Source organism: Salvelinus sp. IW2-2015, linkage group LG31 (assembly GCF_002910315.2).
Source record: "Salvelinus sp. IW2-2015 linkage group LG31, ASM291031v2, whole genome shotgun sequence".
In the NCBI taxonomy this organism is placed as follows: Eukaryota; Metazoa; Chordata; class Actinopteri; order Salmoniformes; family Salmonidae; genus Salvelinus; species Salvelinus sp. IW2-2015.
The window spans coordinates 20,447,615-20,458,286 of record NC_036870.1 but is presented as its reverse complement, the minus strand read 5'-3'; the positions used below and the strand labels follow the sequence as shown (position 1 = coordinate 20,458,286).

Genomic DNA, 10,672 nt, shown 5'->3' with positions numbered 1-10,672 from the left:
TTCAACTAGCTAATTGGTCAATCAACCTTATCACTTGTCTCGAAACGGTGCAAACTCATGCATCAATTCCAAAAAAGCGTGTTTGACTTTATCGGTAAATAAATTGTTAGTTTAGAGTTTGATGCTCGTGAAAGCAGGTTCGTTATGGATGACATGCGTGAGGCAGCGGATGATTACGGTGAGGAAGAAATTAACTCATTACCTTGCAGTCGTTTAATTAATTGATTCATTGTTCAAACAGTAATTAACTCGGTCTTTAACTAATAGGTTAATTCTCCCGTCGTTTCACAGAAGAACAGTATCTAAGTAGTTAGACGTTTTGCTCAAGTGGCCTAGCTAACAGCCTAACTTTGTTTCGTTGGGCAGTTTTAATAAGAAGCAGGCTGCGACTATATAAAGGCCTTATACTTTAGAAAGCTAACGTTAGCTATTAGGGATGGATCGAAATGTAGGCTACATAATGACTGACGTTAGGCTATCTGGATGAAACTAGGGGAGGGTCATGTTTTTTCAATGTATTTTTTTAAATTTAACTAGGCAAGTCAGTTAAGAACATCTTATTTACAATGACATCCTACCAAAAGGCCTCATGTGGGGCTGGGATATATATATATATATGACAAAACACACATCACGACGAGACACCACAACACTACATAAAGAGAGACCGAAGACAACAATACATAATGGCAGTAACACATGACAACACGGTAACAGCACAAAACATGGCAGACAACAGCACAGGGCAAGAAGGTAGAGATACCAACAATCCATCACGCGAAGCAGCCACAAGTGTCAGTAAGAATATTCATGATGGAAATAAAACTGTCCAGTTTGAGTGTTTTTTTGCAGCTCGTTCCAGTCGTTAGCTGCATCGAACTGAAAAGAGGAGCGACCCAGGGATGTGTGTGCTTAAGGGACCTCTAACGGAATGTGACTGGCAGAACGGGTGGCGGATGAGGGTTACATTAGGTATCACAGATAGGGGGGAGTGAAGCCTAAGAGGGTTTTTATAAATTAGTCAAGGGGAGGGTTCAGTGTGTATAGATATATTTTTCTAGTCTAGGGGAGGGTCATGTAATTGATTACATTTCTATATATCAACGTGTGCCTGATGCTGCCACTCTTCTCTGATTATCAGCTGGGTGTGCAATATGAAGTGTGCCTAATAGGTTATTTAGCGTGGTCACAATACAATGATCTACAGGCTATGAAGTGCATGTTTGGAGAGTCACAGAGCAAAGGTATATTTCTAAGATAACTGATGGGATGGTGTATACAGCTAAGCTGCATCATACACTGCAATGGCTGTTCCAACCCTGAGCCCCTACCTGCTCTGCTCTTGCTGATCAAAAACTATTTTTGTATGCTGCCTAACCAATGGCTGTACTGTGTAGGTCTCTGGTGGCAGTTCAGGAGGAGAGTCAAAGGCTTCTTACGAAAATATTATTTGATTAGGCCTAGTCCATCTTGCGTGTAGTAACCTATAGCTCAGTGGTCACTAACTGCGCGATTGCCTGGTCGATCTTCAAGTCATTAGCCTACATGAGATTTCATAACTTGCAAAACCATGACCAGAGAGAGAGACTGTTAAAGTATACTGCACAGAGCTGCTGTTTTTATGAGTGAGTTCATGTCAAAGTTTTTATTCGACACTGTCAACACTGTTTTTGTTCAACACTATTACAAAACGTAAAGCGCCTCTCCCTACTTCCACTTGTGCTGCATCTGCAATGAATGAGTAGCCAAGTGTATTGATAGCCCTGTTTTTTTGTTCAATTATATTTATTAGCAGTTTGTCGTGACGATTTTAATATTGAGGAATATTTCACTTTTTCTGATCATAGGAACATTCATTTGTGCATGAGGCAGATGTGGTGCGACTTGAGATTTGCAATCAGCTGGAAGACGGTGTCCCCTCTCTCTGGTCAGTCTCACCGGAGGAAAGGAAGGATAGAGCAGTGACCGTGAGAGGCGGACCCTCTGCTGCTATCTCTCCCTCTGCTGAGACTAATGCCATGTTCAAAACAACAGGAAACTCAGAAATCTCCGACTTCAAGAGAACTGGGGACTCTGGGAATAAAATTAGGTCAGACTGGGAAAAACATTTTAAATGGTCATCCAACTCGGAATTTCAAGTCGGAAACACGGGCATCTTTCTAGAGCGCCGACTTTCCGACCTGAAGTTCACTGAAGTCATGATTTGATATAGTTTTTTTTAGAGTTCCAAGTTGTTTTGAAAGTACCATGACCATCAAATGCATGTACCATCAGCAGTAAAAATAAAAAAGCAAATATATATATTCTTTTTTTTAATGGTACATGCTTATCAAAACTTGAGTTTTGAAATCTAAATATGGTCTGAGAAGAACAATATTGGTAGGCTAGGCATATAGCTAATATGCTGTGATAATGTATTAGGCCTACTGCACAAATCTCATTCCTACAGAGCTGTTTTTATTAGGTTAAAGCATAAAAAATGTAAGTCATGTTTAAAAAAAAATCTGAGCAGTAGATCTCTGCTTGCTTTTTGACTGCGAAAGTGATCTTGACTCAGAAAAGTTTGGCGATTAAAAAAATAATATATATATATATATATCATTTTTTCCCCCCCAATTTCGTGGTATCCAATTGGTAGTTAGTCTTGTCTCATCGCTGCAACTCCCGTACGGACTCAGGAAAGGCGAAGGCATCCTCTGAAACACAACCCTGCCAAGCCCCAATGCGTCTTGACACAATGCCCACTTAACCCAGAAGCCAGCCGCACCAATGTGTCGGAGGAAACACCGTACACCTGCCGACCGTGTCAGCATGCACTGTGCCCAGCCCGCCACAGGAGTCGCTAGTGCGCGATGGGACAAGGACATCCCTGCCCGGCCAAACCCCCCCTAACCCGGACGACGCTGGTCAAGGACATCCCTGCCGGCCAACCCCCCTAACCCGACGACGCTGGTCAAGGACATCCCTGCGGCAAACCCCCCTAACCCGGACGACGCTGGTCAAGGACATCCCTGCCGGCCAAACCCCCCTAACCCGGACGACGCTGGGTCAAGGACATCCTGCCGGCCAAACCCCCCTAACACCGGATTTGCGACATGGGTCAAGGACATCCCTGCCGGCCAAACCCCCCCTAACCCGGACGGCGCTGGGTCAAGGACATCCCTGCCGGCCAAACCCCCCTAACCCGGACGACGCTGGGTCAAGGTTGCGGCCGGCTGCGACTGGACTCGAACCTAGAATCTCTAGTGGCTGCGCCACTGCGCCACTCGGGAGGCCCGGCTTGCTACTACTACCATTTATTTGAGTTATTGACCTCACAAGAAGCCAGATTTGAGTAATTTACATTGTGGTGCTGAAACTTGAAGCAGCAGCTGCAGCACAATCAATCAGAAATGGACAGCTCATGGTGCTGAAAGTAGGCAAATTCCAGTAGGCATTATTCATTTCAACATCTTCATTTGAATTAGACTTCACTAACAACAACAGGGCTTTGTGTTGGAGCCTATTTCTTCCTATTTAAGTTAAAGAGGTAAACTGTCCTGTTTGACAGATTACATTAGGCTATAGGCTGCTATATCCATCCATGCACTCTTTAAATAGCCTACCTGTGTGTCAGTGAAGGGCTGTTAAGTTAAAACCAAGACTCCAATTGAGGGGTTATGAGCGGGTAGGCTATGCCATATGCCTGCTTTTTATTTAAGAAAATTGTAAAAAGCACAGCGCTTTGGTCCGTGATGCTTAATCAATCAATCAATCAAATGTATTTATATAGCCCTTTTTACATCAGCAGATGTAAACAGCAAGCAATGCAGATGTAGGAGCACGGTGGCATGGAAAAACTCCCTAGAATGGCAGGAATCTAGGAAGAAACCTAGAGAGGAACCAGGCTCTGAGGGGTGGCCTGTCCTCTTCTGGCTGTACCGGGTGGAGATTATAAGAGTACATGGCCATTAAAGCCAGATTGTTCTTCAAGCTGTTCAAACATTCATAGATGACCAGCAGGGTCAAATAATAATCACAGTGGTTGTAGGGTGCAACAGGTCAGGAGTAAATGTCAGTTTGCTTTTCATAGCTGAGTATTCAGAGGTCGAGATAGCAGGTGTGGTAGAGAGAGAGAGTCGAAAACAGCAGGTCCTGGACAAGGTAGCACGTCCGGTGAACAGGTCAGGGTTCCATAGCCGCAGGCAGAACAGTTGAAACTGGATTAGCAGCACAAGCAGGTGGACTGGGGACAGCAAGGAGTCATCAGGCCAGGTAGTCCTGAGGCATGGTCGTAGGGCTCCGGTCCTCCAGGAGGGGAGAGAGCGAGAATTAGGTAGTATACTTAAATTCACACAGGACACCAGATAAGACAGGAGAATTACACAAGCTATAACAGACCCCTGTCACATAGACTATTGTAGCATAGATACTGGAGACTGAGACAGGGGTGGGTCGGGGGACACTGGCCCCGTCCGACAATACCCCCAGACAGGGCCAATCAGGCAGGATATAACCCCACACACTTTGCCAAAGCACAGCCCCCACACCACTAAAGGGATATAAACAGACCAACTTACTACCCTGAGACAAGGCTGAGTATAGCCCACGAAGATCTCCTCCACCACACGAGCCCGAGGGGGCGCAAAACCGGATAGGAATATCCCGTCGGTGTCTCCTCCTAGGGACAGCATGGAAGAGCACCAGTAAGCCAGTGACTCAACCCCCGTAACGGGGTTAGAGGAAGAGAATCCCAGTGGAGCCGGCCAGGCAGAGACAGCAAGGGCGGTTCGTTGCTTCAGTGCCTTGCCGTTCACCTTCGCACCCCTGGGCCAGACTAAACTCAATCATAGGACCTACAGAAGAGATGAGGCTTAAGTAAAGACTTAACGTTTGGGACTGTGGCTGTGTCTCTCACATGGATAGGCAGATCATTCCATAAAAATGTAGCTCTATAGGAGAAAGCCCTGCCTCCAGGTATTTGCTTAGAAATTAGGGTTTACAATCTCTCCAAAAGAATGTGGTGATCGATGGTGTCAAAAGCAGCACTAAGGTCTAGGAGCACGAGGACAGATGCAGAGCACGAGGACAGATGCAGAGCACGAGGACAGATGCAGAGCACGAGGACAGATGCAGAGCACGAGGACAGATGCAGAGCCTTGGTCTGACGCCATTAGAAGGTCATTTACCACCTTCACAAGTGCAGTCTCAGTGCTATGATGGGGTCGAAAACCAGACTGAAGCGTTTCGTATGCATTATTTGTCTTCAGGAAGGCAGTGTTGCTGTGCAACAGCTTTTTCAAAACATTTTGAGAGGAATGGGAGATTCGATATAGGCTGATCGTTTGGCTTTTTCAAACGAGTCTTTTACTGCCACTTTTAGTGACTTTATGCTAGAAACAAGCTGTAAAATACCCAGTAAAGACGTGACTCCGATGCATATGGGGATATCATTGTTTCGTTTCTTTGACATTCAGAGGCTGAGCAACAACCTTCTATAGCTGAGGATTATATATTTTTTTACTTTGCTTGGGAAGTAATCTAATTATGTCACTCAATTGATTAAGCTATTCACTTTCTGTTCAATAGAATATGTTTAAACCCACACAGCTTTTAGGGAAACACTTGTGACTTTCTGTCGTTGGGTTAAGCTACAGAAGAAGAGTAACCAGCAGCCCTGTGCTCTATCAAAATTCCTGCGTTGCCATGCAATGCTGACAGGCCGAAAAACTGTTTCTAAAACTACACATCTAGGTGCTGGTCTGTCCAAGAAGTGAGAGTAAATGGTAGACATGTTCTCTGCTATCCACTTTGTTTTAATGATTATTTTGGGTATAGTCAGTTGTACCACTGAATGCATTCAACTGAAATGTGTCTTCCTCATTTAACCCAGCCCCTCTGAATCAGAGAGGTACGGGGTAGAGGGGAGGGTCACTTGTTTTTGTCAAGCATTCAGGGAGGTTTTAGGTCAAATATATTTTGCTGAAGGAAGGGCCATCCATTTTCATTTCAGTGAGGTCCGATTTTCTCCATGTAACCCTTATTATAAATAATGTTCACTCCCTCAGCTAACCCAGTTGAAGCTAATTAACAAGCAGGTGAGGCAGCGTGTGGCCTCAGCCTACCTGGTCTTTTCATTACAGTCTTTAGAACACAGAGGGGCACTCTGTCATGTGCATGCGGAAGCTAGGCCCACATGATGACATCACCTTAATCTAGATTTTTCTCATTTTACCCAAACCAGTATTTGCTTTTACCTGACTAGTCATTACCCAGTGATACTCAGTGTCGCTATTTTGAACTTTTTGTCACTTTGTGCCACTCCATCATGCTATGTCAGTGAGTGTTTTTTCATATTATGACAGTGTTATGTCATGCTAATTCGCTCTGTGTGGCTGTATGCAGACTGCCCAAGCCTCCTGTGTGAGGAACAGGAGGATGAAGAGGAGGAGAGTTACCGTGGAGATGATGAGACCGGAGGAGAGGAGGTGGGAGAGATAGAAGAATGGGACACTGGACAAAGAGGAGGAGAGAGAGTGGAGGAGGAAGAAGAGAATGGAGGAGAGATGGAGAAGAATGGAGAGATGGGTGAGGATGGAGTAACAGAAAGAGAAAAGGAGAGTGAGGTGGTAGTTGATTTTGAAGAGGAGGGAGGGGAGATGGAGAAGAGACAGTTGAGAAAGAGGATAGGGAGGGCAGAAAAAGAGAAGGAGGAAGAGGAGGAGGCAGTGGAAATTGAGGATAAGAGAGGGAGTGAAGAGGAGATGAAGGACAGGAGAGAGAGAGATGAGAAGGTAGAGGAGGAAAAAAAGCAGAAAGGTGTGATGGAGCCTGCTCTGTCTCTCGACCTCGTCGGCGTGACAACTGACCCTGTCGGCATGACGACCACCACTCATGAGGACTCTGGGTACCTGAGCTCTGGGATGGGGTTCTACTGTCCCCCCGGACCTCTCCTATTCCACACCCAGCCTAAACCTCACCCCCAACCCCTTCTGCCCAGTGGGGTGAAGCGCCCACATAGTGTCAGCCCTCCTCCCACCCAAAGCCTACAGGTAAGACAGATGGGAGGAGATGACATCATACTGTCAGGAGTGATGTCATTACAATGGTGTCCTGCACAGTGCTCTAAAAAGTTCACACAGCCACTAACCCCTAGATACTTGGAGTTGTGAAAGGACTGGATAAATAGAACGAACACACACACACTGCTCCTCCACAGGTAAAGGTGACTCGAGTGTACTCTACTCGCCGTTCGATTGGCTACAGCGCCCGGGGGCGTGGCCAGGTGCTTCCCCTCCCCCTGTTGCCAGCGGTAACCATGGGAGACCCCTCCCTATTGCCCTCCCTGCCCAAGAAGAAGACAAGAACACTCTACAGCACTGGTGAGGTGTGTGTGTGTGTGTGTGTGTGTGTGTGTGTGTGTGTGTGTGTGTGTGTGTGTGTGTGTGTGTGTGTGTGTGTGTGTGTGTGTGTTTTCGCTCTGACTATTGCTTTGTCTGTGTGTAACCTCTGTGTGTGTGTGTAGACCAGTTGGAGCAGCTAGAGGGAATGTTCCAGGAGGACCACTACCCAGATGGAGAGAAGAGGAAGGAGATTGCCGCCACGGTGGGCGTCACACCCCAGAGGATCATGGTTAGTACTCTCCAGGAGGAGGGTTTGTCACCTTTGACCTACGTACACTATTAGGATTGGGGAATAGGATTTGAGGTTTATATTTTGCTTCATTCGCTCTCTACCCTCCTCCGTCTCTCCTCTCATCCCTCCCCCCTCTCTGTTTGTCAGGTGTGGTTTCAGAACCGTAGGGCCAAGTGGAGGAAGGCCAGTCGTTCTACAGTGAAGCCAGAACACAAACAGACCTGCAGCCGCCTCCCTGACCCCAACCCTACCCCCCTCCTTGCACCACACCCACACCCTAGGTAGGCTCAGACCGCAGTATGATATGATCCCCGGTTGCAGACATCCACAATAAAGAACAAAACAGCCATTATTAACTCTTCCAGACAATGTGCACCCTCCCTTGAAGCTTGCCCACATTGGTTGGGCTGACAGGGTCTTGAAGCTTGCCCACATTGGTTGGGCTGACAGGGTCTTGAAGCTTSCCCACATTGGTTGGGCTGACAGGGTCTTGAAGCTTGCCCACATTGGTTGGGCTGACAGGGTCTTGAAGCTTGCCCACATTGGTTGGGCTGACAGGGTCTTGAAGCTTYCCCACATTGGTTGGGCTGACAGGGTCTTGAAGCTTGCCCACATTGGTTGGGCTGACAGGGTCTTGAGCTGGGCGATAATGGCCGCTGAGTTATGATTATACTAACTCTGTCTCTATAGGGCAGCTGCAGGACACATCGCCCCCTTCCTCCCTCCTGCTGGTCTCTCCTTGCCTCCCCATCCTACCACCCAGGCCCTCCCTTCCTACAGCACCCTGCTAGCCAGCCTCTCATCCAGCCCTACAGGTAGGCAGTCAAACTTTCCATCCATCAATCACACTACACAAACAATTGTTGATGTTTGTTAATGTTTGACTGTATATGTTTGTGGCTCCCAGGCAGGTCAGGAGGAGAGAGAGGGCTACCATCAGGACCTCAGGGAGGGTCAGTGGAGCACCTACCTCCTATCATGTATAGCCCACCACCTTTACGACGTGCCAGCCTCCCCCTCCTGACTACCTTCCTGAACCCCCCCAACCCTACCCCCAGCCCCACTCCACCAACCCCGCAACCAACCCCAACATCGCCTTTCTTCATGGATGTGTTGGAGCCCCACCCCCCCAACAGAGACACACAGGGACTCACCCTGCAGACTGACTCTGGGTGAGTAATTGAATGACATTACTTGACGTAGGCTGAATGTGACTCATAAGACATCCATGCCTATGTGTAATGGGAAATATCGAAGATTAATACAGTTCATTTTAGAGTGATTAACACTATGTTTTCCCTGTCTGTAATACACATTATTTCCAGTGTTCTGGTTGTATGGGTTGATGGTCACTAGACTTGCCACTGAAATCTATGGGTTGTTCTCATATTGTTTGATGGTGATTGACATCAGAGCTACTGAAGAAACAATGGCATTCTGAACACTGATCCTGTAGCAGCTGGCAAAGTCACAGTCTATTGTTTTGTCTTCCTACCAGCCTCTCAGGCTGATGTTTAGAGAACATTTCTCACAGAATGCACGTTAGACATTTTCTGTGCTGGAGGTGTCTCCCCGTGGCAACTTGTAATTAAACCAGATTGATTTATGATTGACTATATCTGTGACTGCTCATCCCCTTTACGTTATGTGCGTGTGTGTCGTCCTCAGTTCTCTGTTTGACTACAGCAGTGATCTCCTGTCCAGCAGCAGCAGCTCAGTGAAGATAGATCCTCAGCACTACCTTACCTCCAGCCACCAGGGTGGCGCTACAGTCTCCTACCAGCCCCAGGCCTCCCGCCTGGCCTACCTCACCCCCTCCCCCTACCTCAACCCAAACCCCCCTGAGGGGAGCGCCCCTCCCCCCTCCTACCTCACCTTTGGTCCAGGGGGTGGGCCCGGGGTAGTGACCTATGCAGCTGGAGGCCACACCTACTTCCAGGCACAGACAGGAGGGGGACAGATCCTACTGCAGTCTGGGATACACGGTGAGTCACTGTCGGGATACCACCTAGACACAAACACCAAATTTGAGATTGGACAGTAGAGTCAGTGTGTGTGTGTGTGTGTGTGTGTGTCTAGGTGGTATCACAGCCTACCAGTCGTACCCGTGGGATCAGCTCTACAGCCACCCAGCAGTCATCCAGCAGCGTAACCAGTGTTCCCAGTTTACTACCACCACACTGGGGGGCCGAGACCACCCAACCTCCTCCTCCTACCTGCCACCCACTTACTATCCCCGCTCACACACACACTCCCAGAGACCCTCACACACTCTCACACACACCTCTACCCAGGCCCAGGTCCTGCCCCCAGTTTCTACCCTGCGACACCCCCACCCCAGAGGGGTCAGCGCCCCCCAGCCCAGAGCCCCCACACCGCCCTTGGCCCTCCTGGATCCCCCCACCTGTGTGAAGGCTGAGAATGAGAGCCCTCCCCATATACACAGCAGCCACTTCCACTGTGACTTCTCACCCATACTCTTCTGACAGACCTGGGGGTTGTTATTCCTGTCTTCATATCTTGCTTAGTTAAATAAAGGTTAAGTCAACAAATAAAACATTGGTGTGTGTGTGTCTTCTGTATGTTGTTTATGTGAGTATGAATGTATATGTGCCTACGTGTGTGACTGATATATTTTGAGGCTCATTGTTGAGACAGACGGTTCTGTTCAGGTTGTTGGACTGTAATAAAGGCATGTTACTTACCATTGATCCATCTGGTTGCTTTAGTGTGTGTGTTTTTCTGTCCTCTCCATATAGTGGATTTGTTTGTACACTGATGTCCAGTACTCAAGCCGTTCCACCAGAGAGTGCCATTTCCCTGTGTGTGTGGGGTGGAGTTGCTACCATACAGTATAAAGTGCTGCTTATCCAATCCTCTCCGAGCTACCTGAAGGGCCTTGATGGTAGGGAGTGGACTAGCTGGGGTCTCCTTGCCTTTGTGTCTCTGAATGTGTATTTGATGTACAGTATGGATGACACTCCCATCCCACAGTGACATCTCTATCTTTCTCTCGTTCTCTCCCACCCGTGGAGCCTAGGGGGGAGGATAAGGCTAG

General features: G+C 47.8%; 1 protein-coding gene across 1 annotated transcript; it reads left to right on the top strand.

The window, feature by feature from the left end:
* Positions 1-10,249, top strand: nobox (NOBOX oogenesis homeobox). The gene is made up of 9 exons (XM_023976161.2): positions 1-178; positions 6,385-7,031; positions 7,199-7,361; positions 7,505-7,611; positions 7,762-7,895; positions 8,305-8,429; positions 8,522-8,786; positions 9,283-9,599; positions 9,694-10,249. Exons 1-9 carry the CDS (start codon positions 145-147, stop codon positions 10,098-10,100), a joined length of 2,199 nt encoding a protein of 732 aa, XP_023831929.1. The 5' UTR covers positions 1-144; the 3' UTR covers positions 10,101-10,249.
* The last annotated feature ends 423 nt before the right edge of the window (positions 10,250-10,672 follow it).